We start from the raw sequence: 20,820 nt of genomic DNA, 5'->3' as shown, positions 1-20,820 counted from the left end.
GGGTCAGTGACAAAAACAGTTTGGGAAGATTAGAAATTCTAATAAAATAAAAAACTGGTTTTAAAAGCATGCATCAGGTTTATTTTAATGCACATGGTGTATTTATGATAATTTTATGCAATAAAAAAATTACATTTGCACAATTTATCTAAAAGTTAAGACTGAATATGTCAAATGGTGTAACAGCCAATTGCGCCAATGAATGACAAATATTAAATATTTTATCCTCTTTGATGGCATGTAAGCATAATCATAAATATATATATACATATATACATACATACATATATATATATATATATATATATATATATATATATATATATATATATATATATATATATATATATATATATATATATCGTAGATTTAAGTTAATGTTATTTACTGGCAAGAGTTTGTTCAAAGTTAAATACATTTGAAATATTAACAACTCTTTATCTTTACAGAATAAAACTATACAATAACAGCCTCATGCTAAGCATTCTGGCAACCAGAAATCATCATCAACCTTTTTCTGTTTTTGCTTCAGATTTTGTTTCCCAGAATGTTTTGCTTGATGCTGTTTTTTTAGTTTTTACTCTGTAAAGACAAAGACTTGTAAATGTTTAATGTTCATTTAACTTTGAACAAAATGTTGCCAGTTAAAAACGTATAAATTTATATATATTGACATATACATTTATATACCTTGACATTTTTGCAATAATCCCCCCAAAAATGTTTCAAAATGAAATAAAACCAGAAATTTTAGACTTGGTCCTCAAAATAGAGAATGTATGCAACTAATCTGCAAATGTATTTTAAAATTTGAACCCTTTTACATTTAATCGAACCATACAGACACAAAATAGTTACTGTCACGTCATTGACCCAAATATGTATGTGTACAGTCTATTACTAAAACAACCGCTAGTGTACACATACTGTACATTCTGCTCAGGAATTTGGTATGGGCACGTGTGAAACACGCAAAGGCAGCTGCATCCAATTGGCTTTCTAGGGTTCTGTTGGTTGACAAAACATGAATGGACAATCAGCAGCAGGCTCCGCCTCCTTTGCTTGTGATGTCTAATCAGGTTTATTTGGGTCCTCTTTGTGCTGGGCCTTCTGAGCTCCCTGAGTTCTCAGGGGCTGGTTGTAGGGCTGGGTTACACCTCCTTCATTCCACCCCTCAGTGCCTTTCACTGTGTTGTTCTTTCCTGTCCTGGACAGCACACATACTCACATACACACACCTTTCGTTTCCCTGGATCCACCATCCTGGGCTGAGAAGCCGGGAAAGAGGGTGGTAAAGGTTTGAGGGAACCACTTGGATTTTTGAGGAGTATATAGATTAGAGCTGATTTTTCGGGATGGCTAAATACTTCAACATCCTCAAAAGCTTGGTCCTGTTGCAGGCACTGTGCTTGGCCCTAGCTCAAGTGGTGAGTTTGGCACTGGCTTTTGCTTTTTGCTGTTATAATGATGTTATAAGGTCTTGTAAAGGTTTGCGAGGATTCACTTGTTGGTTGGTAGATATTGGAAACTTTTGCTGCCAAAGTGATTTATTATGCACACAATTGAATTTTCAGTCAAACTGGTAACAAAGGTAGTGCTTTTAACAGGCTAAATAAATTATTATGATAAAGTTTATGCAACTAGTTGACAAGCTTGGTAGAGGACATGTTTATAGATTAGATTTTTTGTTCTCTTTCAAAAACTCACCAAAGTGGTTAGATGCTCTATAAAGTGTATTTTCAGATGCAAAATATGTGGAATTTAGCTAATGCAATCATTTTATTTCATTTTAACTGTAAACAATGGCATCTAAAAAGTAAAATGCTGTAAGTAAATTGAGTCTGGCTTAACAACATACAGTGTAAAGGAGAAATTGAAGACCAAGCAAATAAACAGAGACAGGAGAGAAACGGAGACAACAAAGAACTCATTGAAAATGCACTGTTGAGATTCCTATTCAAATACAACACAGAACCTAAAACTTCTCTCAGGAGAATAACACATACTTGTTATCTGAAAAGACAACATTAAGCCCAACGTCTGCATGCAGCCTATTTCAAGTGGTCCAATGCAAGAAAAAAAATAATTTTTGTGTTATCCCTGGGCCTACTCAGAGTCAACCATAAAAAAAAAAGAATGTAATTATTTCTAATTCTAAATGGAGGAGGGTTTGAGTAAATATAGGCTACCCAGCCTGATGCAGGAGTACTCTTTTGCATTTTTAGACTTGAGTTTGAGTAGACTTGACTCTGTATTGTACAACATTCATAATAAACAAATAAGCATAATGAGTATTACAAATCTTTTTCTTCTGGTATTTCAATCATTGTCTAATACATTTAAATGCAATGTTGTTAACATTATAACACAATAAAATGCTTTATCAGAAAAGAAACAAAAACTGTGTTTGTGCAATTCATTTTAGACTGGCCCACCAGGACAACCGGGCCCCATTGGTCTCCCTGGCCCTGCAGGAACTCCTGGTGCCGACGGTATTGATGTGAGTATTTGAGCCGCTTGACTGTACCACAGGTTGAGGTGGTATAAAGACGGTCATTGTGCACCTAGTTTCATGGGCCCCACTCTCATCTGCAATACTAAAATCTTGCCAACAGAGGGCGTATGAAATATAAATAATAACACAAAAGGGTTCTGTTAGAAGAAGCCCCTTTCCCTGTTAAGAAAGCTGCTGGTTGATATTGTTAGTTATGTGATATATTTGAAATTAGCTTTCAAATCCCAACAGGATTTAGTATGAAGAGACCATCTGAGAGCATCTGACTCACATAGAGAAAAAAAAACACTGATATGAGGATCTCTGGATGAGTAATAAAGACATACAGAGCAGGGGTAGAAACATTTTATATAAATATTTATACAACAATATCTCCATGGGATTTGATCCTATAAGAAGGGTCAAGATTTGGGAGGAGCTTGTTTGTGGGTGGAGCCATATATATGATTCAACATAAATAACCATTGATATCATAATTAATTTTTATTTGATTTGTTATTAGCATACACTACATGCCGGCATGATTAGCAATGGCTAAATTAATTAATTATGTGAATTACTTTTGTAATATAAGCAGGTTTGGAGCAGCGTGGGGATGGGTGGATGGTGGCAGGGTTTTTCATTTTGAAGTGAATTATCTTTAACTCAAGTCACTTTTACTCCTGTTTTATTCTTTTTAACATTTTAAACTGTTTTTATTAAAATCACATTTATTTTCTTTAATTGTTTTTTTAAATTCTCATATATCTTTGTTTTTATTGTGATTTTATCGTGTATCTCTTATTTTTACATTTTCTTTTTATATATTGTTTTCTCATTTCTGTGTAAAGCACTTTGAATGACCTCTGTGTATATGAAATGTGCTATACAAATAAACTTGCCTTGCCTTGCCTTGCCTATAATGTTATTCTGTGTATATAACACCTTCTATTGTAAGTTTAGGATACTACTGTATAATGTTTTAAATTATTAATAGCATTCAAGATAGCATTAAGTAATCATGAATTATGTTATGTATGATTTCAAATCTGTGATTTGTCATTTCACATTATGTCACTCTCAGACCTGTTTTGTTTTACTATCTACAGGGTGAGAAAGGCCCTCCCGGACCCCCTGGCCCACCTGTAAGTAGTTGATCAATAATATGCATGTTATACATTCGTAGGTACTACAGTCCTATTTTTCTAGAGACTCACATGGAGTGTTTGATATTTTTTCAATAATCATTTGTGAACCACTTTACAGGGTCAAAAGGGGGAATCGGGTGAGCCTGGTCCTGATGGAGCCCCAGGGGAGGACGGTATTGATGTAAGACATCAAGACATCTAAAACTTATGAATCCTCATAATTTATAGATAGCCATAATTCATATGAAAATGTCAAATAGTGTTTGTATCATTCGGTTAGGTTCTTATATAATGTCAGGAGTTTATATTCCTGTTAATAACACCCTTCAGAAGCGAAAATTACCATTGTGAATTAATACATTTGATCAATCATTAATGACATTAAAACTATGCTGTGGTTATATTTACTTACACCTGCACTTAAGATGCTGGTTTTAATGGGCAAGGCTTTCTCAGTCACATGATAAGAAACAAACATTCTTTATTGGATTTACCAGTTAATCTACTCTGGAATGCCAGTCTCTAGTTTTTCTTTTGATCCGGAAATGTAAACGAGTCTCTAGATTGTTCATCACATGTATTTAAGCAGCAAACCATGCATTTGATACCAGAAAAGATTCACATCAAGTTATAATCGTTAAAAATATAAATCTTCTGATTGACGGCAAAAAAACATTAGATATGTTAACATGACTAAGTGAATAATTTCGTAATTATTGTTTTATTATTCTGAACATTTGCTTAACCATTACTGTAACATTTACCCTCTATCATCTCTCTAGGGTTTGATTGGGGCAAAAGGTGAGAGGGGTCGACGTGGTAATCCCGGACCAAAGGTAAGAAAATATTCATAATAAATATAATGTGCTATCTTTATAGAGGTATATGGAGTTCACTTAATATTTCATTCATGAGATTTGTCATTTGGCCAAGCAATACAAAACACTGCATATTTTTCCATACAACTGTCAAAAATATTATTTGATGTTAAAGTCACTAGAGTGAACTGAAGAGTGTCATGAATAATATGAATACCAAACATGCATACACTGTCAAAAATAAAGGTACAAAGCTACCCTTTAAAAAAGGTCCTAATATGTACCATTTAGTGCCATTTAGTGCCCATATGTGCCTTTGAAGTACTAATATGCACTGTTTGGGTACAAATGTGTACCTTTTTGAAAGGGGTCTGTCTCAGTGACAACTTTTGTACCTTTATTTCTGAGAGTGTATATATAAAATAGCATATATAACATAATTATGTTCTTCTCAGTCATTTGTGATGTGGATAATAAATGGGATGCAACTAATTCTCCATAAATATATTGATTTTTTTACAGGGTAAACAAGGGCCTAGTGGACCATCAGGACCACCTGTAAGTATGACTTATAACTTTTATTAGATAGACAAGAAATAATCCTCAATTTAAAACCACCACTTGTAGTGATTTAAGTTAGTCAGTAGGTGGAGCTGTTGATCAAGGAAAATATATTATTTTCCATGACTTTCAATAACTTCAGATTTTCATTTCATGTTTTGTTTATAATGCAAGTGCAATATACAGTACCAAAGTTAACTAATGCTATTCTTAAGATCTGTTACTAATCTTGTTTTATTTTCTGTCTTTAGGGACCTGGACTGCCTGGACTTCCTGTAAGTAACCACACTGAAGCTGATGTTTTTCTGGGTAGGATATTGTTGGGTGGGGCTAGGAGTTGATTGGATCACAGACGTTATAGCCTATACGTAGACACCTCATAGACTGACGCTGCCTATTAGAGCTGACGTATCAGCGCGGTCGCCATCTTGGATGGGTCCCTAATGCGCCCCCTGCATTTATTTCTACCAAGGAAGGTGTATCCCCAACTACAATAATCATAACTTCCTGAATTATTACAGGATTTTCACACGGTTTGGTTACATGTAAGTAACGTTAGTTACGATGACATAATATAAATGGTAAAATAACCAAAAATTATTCTTCAAAGGTAATGGTGAAAGGTAATCCCATGCGATCTGGTATCAATACTGCACCGGTTATTGCAACTGTAAGCTGCACAAAATACGGGCACAGTTGCTCACTCTCCGTTGACTCTGATTGACTCTGGTGCTAACGTAGATTAAGGAGACTCAACCAATATGGCGGCGCAGAGCCGGTGCCAGACCATAACTAACAGGGGGCACGCGACTTTCAAATGGGGGCACGCAATCAGCAACAATAACTTGCAAAAACAACACATAAAAACAACAAATACAATGCAAGCACACACTCATACAACTGGTAACGTACAGACTGCCAGCTCATTTCTTGTATAGAGTGCAGAAGATCACAAACTAATCAGTATTACCATAATCACATTGCAATGCTGTTAACGGTCTATAGCCACACTTCACATTAAGCTTACGTAAATTAAAACAACGCATAACTTACCTTTAAAAAAGCTGAAGGCGACGTATTCGAACATTAAACTTTCTTAAAACAGTGTCCTGTATATTTGAAAATTCCGCCTCGACCTTGTTGCTAATCTCCGAGTTTGGGCCAATCGGTGTTTGCATGAAGTCACATGGAGCAGGCGTTGCTGGTTCATTCTAAATGTTCTAAAATCCATATTTTACACAATCCATATAACGCAGTGAAAACACGTTGCTAGTATCAAGTCACTTTAGCATTACTATGCTAAAGATGACGCATGAGACGCCGCAATGCAGTGGTCTATTTTAATTTAAAAAAGCATATATCAATTATATTTTCTTCATTTTATAACATTAACAGTTATGAAAATGTTTAATTTATTTAAACAATTCTTGATATATATATATTAAATTAATAAAAAAACTGTGTAGGGGGCACAACAACCCCTTTGGGTGGGGGGCACGGCCCGCAAATGCCCCCCATGACACTGGCACTGTGGCTGCGACGCTGGATACGCTCCAGCACGTCTACGTATATAATGTCTATAGATTGGATTGTAAAAGTGGGTGTTTCATAGCAGAATGATGATTTTAGGGGAGGGGTTAAAATGGAAAAAGGAAAGTCACTACGGAGGAGGGAATACATTTTGTTTAAAAAGATGAGAAAAATCCTGGGTCCATATTAATGAATCAATGTTTATTCTGGATTATAAATGAATTTGTCAAACCTGACAACATTTCCTCACAAGTAGTTTCAGTGAGTATCACAAAGTATGCTTATTTATTAGAAAAAAATCTAAATGATTTTGCAATTCAGATCTCTCTCTCTGGAATTTAGCACACAGAGATTTCTTTGTCTGTCTGATATTAATAAACAAGCATTTAATTTTTACAGGGAGCGCCGGGTCCCATTGGACTTCCTGGACAAATTGGGTCTACTGGACCAAAAGTGAGTCTCACTCCAAAACTTCATAAAAGAAATGACTTGGGGAAAATAAACTTTAATTGTATTTGTTCATTTATGGTTCACAATGTTTTACTAGCCTATATGAATAATATAAACTATGCTTGGGGTAACAGAGAAACTGTCACAAAACGTATTTGCCCTGTGTAAATAAATGGACAGCTGACCCGATGTCTCCATTCAATCTTGCATCACACAGGGCGTTTTGGGAAATCCCGGACCTCCAGGATTCCCTGGACCTTCTGGCAAACCTGTAAGTTACAGTAATATTTCATTTCCCTCACTATGAAATGCAAATTTCTTAAATGAGAACCTTAAAATTAAATTCTGGGAATAAAGTCTAAGGCTAATACATCTGTCAGACTTGTACAAAATGACGTCTTATACCTACTGCCTCTTTTGGCATTTCATTTTCTGCTTATTTCATTCCAATTTATTTCTTGAAGGCACCCATTTGGAAATGTGTTTCAACTTTTTACTTCATAATAAATAAACTCTCTGTTTATTATACGTTTCTTAAAATCGTGAGATCCAGTTTACCTCCATCTCATTTTTAGGGTCCACCAGGAAAGTTTTTGGGCCCGGAGGAAGGCAGTGCTGACTTCCAGGTACAGTTTATCCTCTTTGTAACTTTACATAATCAATAATCCAACACAATTCATACTTTATCACAGTGATCAGTTTCTCTCAATTTCCCTGACTGCTTTCCCCTTCTTACAAATTGCTTTGATTTATACCCTAAAATGACTACAGTACCATTACCATTAATGCAATTTCCTTTTTGGCTTTCAACTTATGTTTTGTCCTTTCAGCTGAGTCTGACCTTATCTGTATTTAGTGTTCCTCACCCTGTTAGATCTCTCCCACCCCTTATTGATCTTGTGTTCATAGATTTTCTTAATGAGCTCCAGTAAATGGGTGCCATCAAAGGCTTTGCCCATTAACACCTCTCTGGATCACGATCCAGTGTGCGTCCCCGTGCTGTGATCTGCTGCCAGCCTGCCAGGAGTCTGCTCAGTATTAAGGCGGTCACGTGGCAGTCTGGTTGACTGGTTTTCCTCCAGCACAGTGCCCAGCTGGAGCCCTTTACTGCCTGGATCAATCCCTATCTTCCATTTACTGTAATTAGAGGCTTCTGGTCAGACAATGAGGAAAAATCCAAACCCTTATTGCACTTTTTTCACTCAGCTATGATGGTTTGAACTGAATTGATCTGACAGCGATTGTCTAGACAGTGTCCCGTAAAAGCTTTGAGTTTTGTTTCTTTTAATCTGGTGTAACCGCTCTGTGTTTTAGTGTCCAACCAACTGTCCACCTGGGCCGAAGGGTCCACAGGGACTACATGGAGTGAAGGTTAGTAATAAATTACTTCGGTAGATGTAAGTGCGATAGGTTATACATTTAAAACTAAGTTGTTTGAGGATAATACATAATCACAGATTAATAGAGACTATAAACAAGGGGTTTGTGGGATAATGCACCTGCACTTGCTATAAGAATTTTTTTCTTACAGGGCCATAAGGGTCGCGCTGGAGTTTTGGGAGATTCAGGAAGCATTGGAAATGTGGTATGCTTTTCTGTCTGATGATTAATTATATATTTGTATTTTTTTCATCTATTTATTATTTGTGCTTGCATGCTGCATTAAACATCAGATATTTGTACCACACAATATCCGACATTCAGAGAACAAAATATACTGAATTTTTTGTCAAAATAAACATGCTAAGAGATCCCAAAGTTGTCTCCCTCAGACACGCACTCACAGATAGTCCATGAGCAGAGCAGGATTATGTGCTAATGAAGCCCCGCAAGACATATAAGTGCCACTAATCTGGGTGCAAGGCTCAGATGGAACACATTGACCCAGATGAAAGGAAATGCGGACCGGCAGGTACCGGGCAGTACTGCGCTGTGAATTAATGAGACATAATTAGCCCTAAAAGGACATTAGAATGGACTACAGGGACTGAGCGGATTTGAGAGTAATGCGGAGGATGACTGCCAAAGTTTTGAGTCTTTGAGAAGTGTTGCATGACTTTAAGATCTACTATCAAATTCAGGACACTCGTCTTTAAAGAGCTGCATAACCGAATTTGTTATGCGTATTAAAAATGAGTGAAATACAAAAAGGAAGAAAAATACAATGTTCCAAAATAATAAAATGGATAATAGGGTAATTTACATTTCACACTTTGTCTATACATTTTATCAGCATCGTGTTGTCTGGAATTACTAAAGCTACTCTACACTCTAAAAACAAACCGTGCTATATAGCACCAAAAGTGGTTCTTTGCTCGTAATCATAGAAGAACCGTTTTTAGTGCCATATAGCACCGGTGAAGCAAAGCACCTGTGTAGAACCAAATAGGGGCCATATAGCACCACATATGGTTCTACATAGCACTATATGGTTCTACACAGGTGCTTCACTGGTGCTTCACCGGTGCTATATGGCATTAAAAATGGTTCTTCTATGATTACGAGCAAAGAACCACTTTTGGTGCTATATAGCACCGTTTTTGTTTTTTTATAATTCATTTTTGTGGCTCACTGGGTTGCCTCACAGCAAGAAGGTCCTCGGATCTGGCTAGGTCAGGTGGCCTTTCTGTGTGGAGTTTGCATGTTCTCCCTGTTTTCGTGTGGATTAACTCTTGGTACTCATTTTTTTCCCACTGAGAAAAAATATGTAGGTTATGTGAATTGGAGATGCCCACTTGCCCCTTCCTCAACGTGTGTGTGTATGGACAGATTATTCAGTTCTAGCCATATATGCTGGAATAAACAAACAAACTATTTATTTTTATTAATATTAATTTATGGATTTTTGTATTTTACTTGTTAGGGTCTGAAGGGTAATGTCGGAATCTCTGGCGAACAAGGAATACCAGGCCCTCCAGTAATGTATTTATTTCTTTTTTTGGTTGGCTTTTTGTTAATAGCTAACAGCCATTTCAACATTTTGTCTGTGATGCTGTTATATATTACGGCAAGTTATTTGATGTGCAAATGCAATGCATTTCCTAAGATCACTTGTTGAATAAAATATCTGTCTCTGCCACAATCAATTTAGGGTCCCCAGGGTTTGAGAGGATATCCTGGAATGGTGGGACCCAAAGGTGAGATGGTAAGTCACTTATCAGTTTCAATAATATTTTTTTGTACATTTTAGCCTTTTTTACAGAACTGTATATATACTGTAGTTTATCATGAACATATTATGTATAATGAGAAAGCTGTTCGCAAACACTGCATAACTTAAGCAGCTGCATACACTTTTATCCAAAGCAAATTTTAGTGCATTACAAGGTTATCCATTTTTACACAGCTTGTGTGTTCCCTTTTGTGCTGCTAATGCAATACTCTCTAGCACTGAACTATACAAGACACATCCACAGAAATGAGCAAATATCCACCGAATCAGTTTAATCCAAATGCATAATCTAAAACTTTAAAGTGATTTGCTATGTCACAGGGACCTCGTGGCTATAAAGGCATTGCTGGACCAATTGGCATCCCTGGACGCCCTGTAAGTCTGTGTGCTTGTTGTTTGTGTCTATTTCATTTTCATAATTGCCACAAGACGACGAAATAATGAAGCTTGTATTGCAATGTAGGGTGAGGAGGGTCCTCAAGGACCACCTGGAAACTCTGGACAGAAAGGTGACCTGGTAAGTGTCAACAATTGAGTTATCTTTCTCATTATCTGTCCGCCAACTTCTCAATTTATTGAGCAATGCATCTATTAAGCAATAACTGTTGTTTGTTGTAGGGAGATCGTGGCATACGTGGTCCTCAGGGAGTTGTTGGAAAGAAAGGAGAAAATGTAAGGAAAACTCCTGAATTTCAAATACATCTATTAAAACGGTTGATCTCTGAACATATGTTTAAAATATTTTGTTTAACGTTTATTGTCAGGGTCTTCCAGGTATTGATGGAAAAGACGGCACACCTGGCATCCCAGGAATAAAGGTATCAAACTAATAGCTCTTAAATCATTATTCAAGGAGAAACATGCTTTATGTATAGAATAATGTACAGCTTGCATCACCCATAGGAGTTCATATTCTGCTAATGACTGTCTGAATGTACGGCCACTTCACAAATGCTGCAATCAGCCAATCATAATTGAGTATTCTAGACAGCTCTATAATAATATAATGGGTTCATAAATACCACTCTCATATGTTTGTCTGTAGGGGGCTGCAGGACAAAATGGCAGACCTGGAGCTCCCGGTAACCAGGGAGATGCGGTAAGTGCATTATTTTCCCATATATTTCATAATTCATTTTCCCTTCTACATCCAATTGTCAGCATTAGATCAGTAAAAAGCACACAATCTTTAAAGAAACACAAAATGTTTCTTGTGTAGGGCACACCCAAAACCATTTTTAAGTAGGTTTTTCTGGATATATTCTCTGTGTGAAATTTTTTTGTGGAGCTTAAACCACCTTGAAATTGCTTGTGCTAACAATTCATCATCATCAAATCTGACCGACGACTGGAGTAATGGAGCATGCTGGTTATGATACAAAACATCACACTGAACCTGTGCAAAGCATAATACAGAAGCCCACTCTCACAGGATGAGTTATTGCAGCCTTGATCCGATATCAGCATAGAATGGGGAAAAGACATGAAGCCCCTCATGGAGGTCTACATGGGTCACTCCATTTATTCTTCATGCTATTTTTCACATTTTGTAGGGTTTACCTGGTATGCCTGGAGCCAAGGGTGAAATAGGGGTTAAGGTGAGATCACAAACATTTCTTATGTGATGTTTTTTTGTGAATACTTAATGCTCTTTCAAGCATTTACTGTACCTTTTGTGATTAGGGTGACCAAGGACCCAGGGGCCTGATGGGAATGCAAGGACCTCCTGGACCTCAAGTATGTCATATCACAATCAAAATTCTTCTTTTTGGCTTTTCTGCATCTCATGTTCTCTTCTGTTCTCCAGGGAGAGCCTGGTCCTCCAGGTGAAGCTGGGATGGAGGGAGTCCCAGGGCCAAAGGTGGGATTTCCTGCCTTACTGGAAAAAACATTTCATTAACATCGGAGAACATTTGCTATCTTACTGTCTCATGTTTTCCCATAGGGTGACAGGGGTGAACGAGGACCAGTTGGGCTTACTGGAATTATCGGTTTACCTGTAAGTTATTTTCTTTAATAAACACTCAATTTAGTAAACAGTACATTGGCCACAACAGTAAAGGAGAGTGTAAACATGTTGTCCCATCCTTAAAATTTTACTTTACCTTCACTCACACACTGTATTTCCTTTTACAGGGAAGTAAAGGAGAGAGAGGGCCCATGGGCATCCCAGGACCTCAGGGTCTACCTGGAACTAAGGGTGACAAGGTTTGTGCAATCACTGTGTAAGCGCAGAAACAATGAAAAGACAAGTGAGACAGCCAACGAACATCCATTATTTAAAGTGGTGCTGTACTAAAGTTAAACCACATGGTAGCGCTCTTCACTCATGATTTAACTCACATAGTCTTTGCAGTAGAGCACATCTCCTTAACTCTGTAATTCATGTCCATGTTTTAAAATAATTCCCCTCAATCTAATACAAAATGCCCTCTTATAGACACTTTAACGTTTGTTGTCCTTTAATCTACAATATCCTTGCCGTTTAATACATTGAATATTGGTGGTTGATTTAAACTGCTTTGAGAATATAAGGAAAAGTAAGATATTGCCTATAATAAATTCGTAGTGCCTTACCCACTGACACTGAGACTATCTAATGTACAATTGCATTTCCCCATAGGGATTCCAAGGCAAAGTGGGGGAGAAGGGAGACATCGTGAGTAGACTCTCAGACAAATGACATACGCATTTTTATAGAGTGAAATGGAAACTGTATATCACAGCCTATATACCGTCTCGGGCGACACTGATGGATTTTATATGTCTTTGATAGGGTGATCCTGGTGTAGAGGGTCTGGCTGGAGAAAAAGGAGAGAAGGTAAATAAAATCTGCAGTTTGGAGACTTTTAATAGATCCCACAGGTTTCAAATAACCACTGTTCATTTTAAAACTGTCTGTCTCCATCTAACAGGGACAATCTGGTGAGCCTGGTCCTAAAGGTCAGGTAAGGACAGAATCAAGACTACAATCAATTCAAAGAAAAATACACAGTGTGGTTATACAGTCATAATGGCACCATAAAGGTGAAGAGTGTAATTTTGTCAATAAAATATTCCGCTGTCTAGAAACACCCTGGAAACCACACAGAACACTATATCATTGCCATAAGAAACATTACCAATGGCAATTTTTTGCTATTCCTTTTGGTGGTGCTAGTAGCACAGAAATTTTACATTCTGACTTTATTTTAATGCATTGTGTTTACCCAACATATGATCTTCTCAATCAAAGATTTTCTATATTTGCATCCCCTCTCACAGGAAGGTGTGACTGGCGATCCAGGGTACAACGGCCCCGCTGGAGATCCTGGCAAACCAGGAGATCAGGGTCCCCCAGGCCTACCTGGTCCACGGGGGAATGCAGGAGAAAGAGGTGTTCCAGGCATGCCAGGACTACAGGGATCAGCTGTGAGTGTCCAGCACCTTCACTATAGGTGTTCCCTACTCTAAGTGCACACTTACACTGCATGAATTTCATTTCATAAAAAAAATCTAATTGAGGATATGGGACGAATTAAATAGATCCGGGACAATCGTAATGTATTGATACCGATGACATATTTATCAACGCACTGTTTACGGACATTTCCACATGCATGCTGCTTAAAGTCAAGCACAACTGGACTTAACGTCCACATCTCTTCATCAAAGTTGTTTAAAACAGCTCGCCATCTATTTGCTGAATTGCCCACGTCCTTCGCACAATCTCTGTGATGTCTAAACATTACTGCTGCTGTTCAAGACGCAGGTTGCGACTCCTCCCCAGTTCAGTTCCATTTAAAGTCACCTAATACAATGTTTGGTCACAAGCAACTGCGCGACTGCCCCATTGTTTACAAATGCTTACCCACCATTGTTTACAAATATGACACTGAGCTTGCTGAACGGCAGTTAAGAGGTAAGTTCCACTTTCTCACCGAGTTTACCAGTATTTTGATACTGATGTGTGAATGGTATTTTACTGGTAAAAAGACGGAACGTCACTGCGTATGTGAACAGTAATTTTTTTATATACTGGTAAAGTCATTCTGGTTAATTCATGGTAATTTACCAAAATTACTGTGTGAAAGAGGATGTAGATAGAGAGACAGACAGACAGACAAAGACAGAAAGGCAAGCAAGCAGACGCAGACAGACAGGCAAGCAAGCAGGCCGGCAGACATAGATAGACAGACAGACACAGTCAGGCAAACAAGCAAACGTAGACAGGCAGACAGGCAAGCAGGCCGGCAGACATAGATAGATAGATAGATAGATAGATAGATAGATAGATAGATAGATAGATAGATAGATAGATAGATAGATAGATAGATAGATAGATAGATAGATAGATAGACACAGTCAGACAGATGTAGACAGACAGACACAGTCAGATAGACAGACACAGTCAGACAGATGTAGACAGACAGACACAGTCAGATAGATAGATAGATAGATAGATAGATAGATAGATAGACAGACAGGCAGGCAGGCAGACAGACAGACAGACAGACAGACACAGTGAGACAGATGTAGACAGACAGACACAGTCAGATAGGCAGACACAGACAGAGAGAGTCAGTCAGACAGACAGACACAGTCAGACAGATGTAGACAGAAAGGCAAGCTTAAAAAGATAGATAGATAGACAGACAGACAGACAGACAGACAGACAGACAGACAGACAGACAGACAGACAGACAGACAGACAGACAGACAGACATAGTCAGATAGGCAGACAAAGACAAACAGACAGACAGTCATACAGACGAGACAGACAGACGGACAGACAAACACAGACAGGCAGACAGGCAAGCAGACCGACAGACATAGATAGACAGACAGACAGACAGACAGACAGACAGACAGACAGACACAGTGAGACAGATGTAGACAGAAAGGCAGGCTTTAAAAGATAGATAGACAGACAGACAGACAGACAGACAGACAGACAGACAGACAGACATAGTCAGATAGGCAGACAAAGACAAACAGACAGACAGACTGTCATACAGACGAGACAGACAGACAGACAAACACAGACAGGCAGACAGGCAAGCAGACCGGCAGACATAGAAAGATAGATAGATAGATAGATAGATAGATAGATAGATAGATAGATAGATAGATAGATAGATAGATAGATAGATAGATAGATAGATAGATAGATAGATAGATAGATAGATAGATAGACACAGTCAGACAGATGTAGACAGACAGACACAGTCAGATAGACAGACACAGTCAGTAAGATGTAGACAGACAGACACAGTCAGATAGATAGATAGATAGATAGCTAGATAGATAGATAGATAGATAGATAGATAGATAGATAGATAGACACAGTCAGACAGATGTAGACAGACAGACACAGTCAGATAGACAGACACAGTCAGTAAGATGTAGACAGACAGACACAGTCAGATAGATAGATAGATAGATAGATAGATAGATAGATAGATAGATAGATAGATAGATAGATAGATAGATAGATAGATAGATAGATAGATAGATAGACACAGCCAGACAGATGTAGACAGACAGACACAGTCAGATAGACAGACACAGTCAGACAGATGTAGACAGACAGACACAGTCAGATAGATAGATAGATAGATAGATAGATAGATAGATAGATAGATAGATAGATAGATAGATAGATAGATAGATAGATAGATAGATAGATAGATAGATAGATAGACACAGCCAGACAGATGTAGACAGACAGACAGACACAGTCAGATAGACAGACACAGTCAGACAGATGTAGACAGACAGACACAGTCAGATAGATAGATAGATAGATAGATAGATAGATAGATAGATAGATAGATAGATAGATAGATAGATAGATAGATAGATAGATAGATAGACATAGTCAGTTAGGCAGACAAAGACAAACAGACAGACAGACAGACAAAGACAGTCATAGACAGACACAGTCATACAGACGAGACAGACAGACAGACAGACAGAGAAACACAGTCAGATAGACAGACACAGTCATTCATACAGACAAACACAGCCAGATAGACAGTCACAGTCAGATAGACAGACACAGACAGACAGACAGACAGACATAGACAGACAAACAGACACAGTTAGATAGACAGACACAGACAGACAGACAGACAGAAAGATAGAACGGCAAGCAAGCGGGCCGGCAGCCACAGACAGACAGACAGACAGACAGACAGACAGACAGACAGACAGACAGACAGACAGACAGACACAGTCAGATAGACAGACACAGTCATTCAGACAGTCTTGCAGACAGACATAGACAGACAAACAGACACAGTTAGATAGACAGACACAGACAGACAGACAGACAGACAGACATAGACAGACAAACAGACACAGTTAGATAGACAGACAGACAGACAGACAGACAGACAGACATAGACAGACAAACAGACACAGTTAGATAGACAGACACAGACAGACAGACAGACAGACAGACAGACAGACATAGACAGACAAACAGACACAGTTAGATAGACAGACACAGACAGACAGACAGAAAGATAGAACGGCAAGCAAGCGGGCCGGCAGCCATAGACAGACAGACAGACAGACAGACAGACAGACACAGTCAGATAGACAGACACAGTCATTCAGACAGTCTTACAGACAGACATAGACAGACAAACAGACACAGTTAGATAGACAGACACAGACAGACAGACAGACAGACAGACAGACAGACAGACAGACAGACAGACATAGACAGACAAACAGACACAGTTAGATAGACAGACACAGACAGACAGACAGACAGACAGACAGACATAGACAGACAAACAGACACAGTTAGAAAGACAGACACAGATTACATCCTGGCATCAAAATAATGCTGATAACAAGGGGGTAGGATTTTATCCCTCCACACAACAAAGCTAAAGTGATGCAGCAGCCAGACGAGTTGCCGTGCCATGCAGTACTCAGCACAATATACAACCCTTGCAGAAAATATTGAGAACTCAGGGATGAGGCGGATAGACTTTCTATTTTCACTACTTTAATTATGCGTTTCACATTCCTCATTGCTATGCCTCTTCTTTGATTCCATTTTCCAGGGTCGTGACACCTCCGATCAGCACATCATCGAAGTTGTCCTAAAGATGCTTCAAGGTGAGTAACAATCATTGTTCTTTCCATAAAAACAGGATATTACCCACAGCTGAGATTTAAATTGGCTGCAATCAGTGTGTCAAAAAGAGGGCAGTTGTAATCTATAGAGCTAAAAGCAAGCAGCACATTTCATCCATAGAAATGTATTAGCGTGAAACTCATCGCTCCTCAGAGACAGCTTTCTTGCCAAACACCGCAGACTGTGCAGTCAGCGCTTAGTTATCGGCCCCTCAAAATTGATTTCCATGGTCTATCTCTGCTCTCCGGTCATCTGTTTTGCTAAAGATGACCTGAACTGACCCATGATAACCTCTGCTGTCCAACTATTTCACAGTGTTATCCCCTGCCTGCTATTGCAAACGCACAATGGTTTAAACATAGCCCCACACACAGACTTATCTCATTCTCGATTAGATGTAAAGATTTTACTGAACCAGGCGGCAGATGATTGTGAGACACTGTTGTCCGGCTCTATGCTATCTTCATGATATTTACCCACCTGATGAGATCCTTGCACGGCAAGCTTAACATCTTCATGTCATTCTCATTTTCTGATAGAAAAGTTATCTGCAGTGGCAGTGAGTGCTAAGAGGGCAGTGCTGGGAGGAGCAGGTGTGATGGGACCTCCAGGTCCTCCTGGACCACCAGGACCCCCGGGTCCTCAGGGGCCTCATGGACTAACTGGTTCCCGTGGAATCCCCGGAATAATCGGGGCCGCAGGACAAATCGGCAACATTGGCCTTAAAGGTGAAGCATTTCCGCACGTCTTCCAAATTGTGTTGTCGCTCTTGCTATCAGACAACAACTAAACCTCATCTCTGGCCATGATGTGTCTTACAGGGAAGAGGGGTGCCAAGGGAGACAGAGGAGATCCTGGTCGACCACACCCTGGCCAACCGGGTCCACCTGGACTGCAAGGCAAGATTAAAAGCACAGTCCTTAGGATTATGGTCTACTTTAAAATTTTGTGTTCAAACTTTATTGAGTGTTTATTGACTGTATGCCCAGCATACCAACTATTAATGCTTTCAAAATGCTTATACTCAAGTTTATTCATATATCTGAGCGTGGTTTGTCATTTCATCTCACAGGTCCTCCAGGTCTTGATGGTGTGGCGCGAGATGGTAAGCCAGGTGAGAGAGGACCACAGGGTGTACCGGGTGAACCGGGCCGTCCTGGAAAGGTTGGTCATCCTGGCCTCCATGGATTCTGTGAAGCAGCTGCATGTTTGGCGGCCTCTGCCTATACTTCTCCTAGACTACAGGAGGCAGGAACAGTCAAGGGCCCGTCCACTTAAATCAAGCCCTCTACTGGAGCGCAAGAACATCTGTAAAAGAGAAAAGCATGAAGAAAGAAAGAGGGGAGATATAGAGGAAAGCATGGAAAGAATGAAACATAGGCCTTTTCTTCTTTGGACACCATTGTGAGGGGGAGGGAACAGCTTTTGCCTGGCATTGGGTCTGTTTGTATGTATTAGGATTGTATGATTTGATGACATCTACCGGAGGCGAGTTTATTATTGCCAATGTTAGTTGCGACTGCTTTATCACCACCACACAGTAGATGTGAGAACACTGTCAGTGACATCACAGATGACATCATCATCTTCATGTGCCCTGGACTAGAAGAACTGTCGAATGCTGTTCAAAGGTGCTGTTTTTTGTTTTTGTTTTCAAAGTAAGGTTGCAAGCAAGGCCCCAAGCAAGTGCCAAACAATTCCCCTGTAATTACGGCAATAAACGACTATCAAAAGCTAGTCTACACCATTCATTAATAATATTACTAAACTAACTTCAGAGATCTGCTTCCACGACTTGAGTTACCTCACATGCACATCATGTCCCTGTTTGTACAGTATCTGCCTCTGCCATAAACAAAAATGTCTTTGATCTTTTATTCTAGGTGGGATGGCGGTCTGTTCTTGAATTTATTCTTGTTTCCATGCTGTAAATCTTTGTAAATGTGTATTAATTTTGTATGAACAAGGTGGTTTGGAATATAAAACAGAGATCCAAAGATAATGACTTTAATCTGCATTCAAGATCTAACTACAAACTATAATGCTCCGACTTTTTGGTAAATTACACACCTGTATGCCACTTTACCAAGCTGATGTGTTATGTTCACAACAATAGAGAACTGATTATTTACTATTTATTGTTCTGTAAACTCTTTTTTTTTGCCTGGTTGTTCAGATTTACCCAAATCAATAAAAAGGAACGTTTTGTAAAACGCAATGTTCTGCATCATGAACATATTAAAGAAAACAAGGAAATTGTAATAAAAAATTGGTAGTAATTAAAATAATTTGTATTTTCAAACAAAACTGATATTATTTCACCCCATTTTTTGGGCAAGGAATACAACAGACAACAATGTACTGCCAAGTCTGGCCCATTATTGCTTAAGCAGTTTTTCGTGTCTCTGGAGACGAATGTCTTTTTCGTCTTTCCAAGCACAAATTTCTATCAATGGCTGTTCGTGTCTGTGACACGACTTTCTTTATCGTGTCATTTTATATTTTGTTTTCTCAACGTTCTTTTCTATTTTTTGACCATTGTCGCTTGGGGTAAGAATCACTTTTTGCGACTTCCTAACCCAAATCCCAACTCTAACCCCAACTCCAGGCGAGAATAGTTTTAAAAGCGGACGAAAAACATGTAGAAATCAATACAAAAAATTACATCCTAATGCAAACCCCGTATCCAACCTTAACCCCAAGCGACAATGATTTAAAAATAGGAAAGAACGATGAGAAAACAAAATATAAAATTACACGATAAAGAAAGTCGTGTCACAGAGACACAAACAGCCATTGATAGAAATTCGTGCTGGGAAGGACGAAAAAGACATTAGTCTCCAGAGACACAAAAAACAGCGGAAATTCGTGTCATCAAACACAAATAAATTAATCAAAAATTTTCGTTATTATAACACGACTTGCCGTGAGACTGTGTTGTTTATTTTGTATGAGACAAGCTAATTTCTACTTTGAAATGCACATCGTCACCAGTAAAATAAAAATGTTCTTTTCATGAGTTTATGTAACTTAAAAACATAAAGTTTAATTACCTTAAGTTAATTTAACTTAATTTTTATAATTTATATCAACTCCTCACTAGTCAAGAAAGTTGAAATGAATTGTATGTTCAAATTAATTTATAGATTCAAGTGCAACAAGGAATTTTTACAGTGTATATTTGGTATTTTAGAATTTTTTTTATATTTAACTATTGGTACACTGTAAAAAAATTACAGTGTTACTTGCAGCTGGTTGCCGGTAATTAATCGTAGTTTTAAGATTATGTTATTAACTGGCAAGAGTTTGTTCAAAGTTAAATACATTTTAAATATTAACAAGTCTTTATCTTTACAGAATAAAAATATCCAATAACACCATCATGCAAAGCATTCTGGGAACCAGAAATCTTATTCAACCTTTTCTGTTTTTTGCTTCAGATTTTGTTTCCCAGGATGCTGCTTGATGCTGTTATTTTAGTTTTACTCTGTAAAGACAAAGACTTGTAAATG

At 38.3% G+C, this 20,820-nt stretch overlaps 1 protein-coding gene across 1 annotated transcript; it reads left to right on the top strand.

Moving 5' to 3' along the window:
* Window positions 1-1,215: 1,215 nt before the first annotated feature.
* col9a2 (procollagen, type IX, alpha 2) lies at window positions 1,216-19,662 on the top strand. Its single transcript, XM_065292292.2, has 32 exons — window positions 1,216-1,427; window positions 2,426-2,500; window positions 3,604-3,639; window positions 3,761-3,823; window positions 4,425-4,478; window positions 4,983-5,018; window positions 5,273-5,296; window positions 6,951-7,004; window positions 7,219-7,272; window positions 7,577-7,627; window positions 8,316-8,372; window positions 8,533-8,586; window positions 9,865-9,918; window positions 10,093-10,146; window positions 10,495-10,548; window positions 10,637-10,690; window positions 10,792-10,845; window positions 10,938-10,991; window positions 11,219-11,272; window positions 11,727-11,771; window positions 11,857-11,910; window positions 11,981-12,034; window positions 12,119-12,172; window positions 12,310-12,381; window positions 12,797-12,832; window positions 12,950-12,994; window positions 13,089-13,121; window positions 13,438-13,584; window positions 17,235-17,289; window positions 17,848-18,036; window positions 18,130-18,207; window positions 18,381-19,662. The coding sequence occupies exons 1-32, from the start codon at window positions 1,356-1,358 to the stop codon at window positions 18,584-18,586; spliced, it is 2,076 nt and encodes a 691-aa protein (XP_065148364.1). The 5' UTR covers window positions 1,216-1,355; the 3' UTR covers window positions 18,587-19,662.
* The last annotated feature ends 1,158 nt before the right edge of the window (window positions 19,663-20,820 follow it).

Source organism: Paramisgurnus dabryanus, chromosome 19 (assembly GCF_030506205.2).
Source record: "Paramisgurnus dabryanus chromosome 19, PD_genome_1.1, whole genome shotgun sequence".
In the NCBI taxonomy this organism is placed as follows: Eukaryota; Metazoa; Chordata; class Actinopteri; order Cypriniformes; family Cobitidae; genus Paramisgurnus; species Paramisgurnus dabryanus.
The sequence above is the reverse complement of the archived record's forward strand: the minus strand, read 5'-3'. Positions and strand labels throughout refer to the sequence as shown.

What these genes read in the sequence shown, in the direction of transcription:
- col9a2 (XM_065292292.2), top strand. Translation starts at nt 1,356, where the DNA reads ATGGCTAAATACTTCAACATCCTCAAAAGCTTGGTCCTGTTGCAGGCA. An exon ending in AGGGACTACATGGAGTGAAG is followed by an intron (nt 8,373 to 8,532) that starts GTTAGTAATAAA and finishes TTTTTCTTACAG; the next exon opens with GGCCATAAGGGTCGCGCTGG. An exon ending in AGGGAGTCCCAGGGCCAAAG is followed by an intron (nt 12,035 to 12,118) that starts GTGGGATTTCCT and finishes GTTTTCCCATAG; the next exon opens with GGTGACAGGGGTGAACGAGG.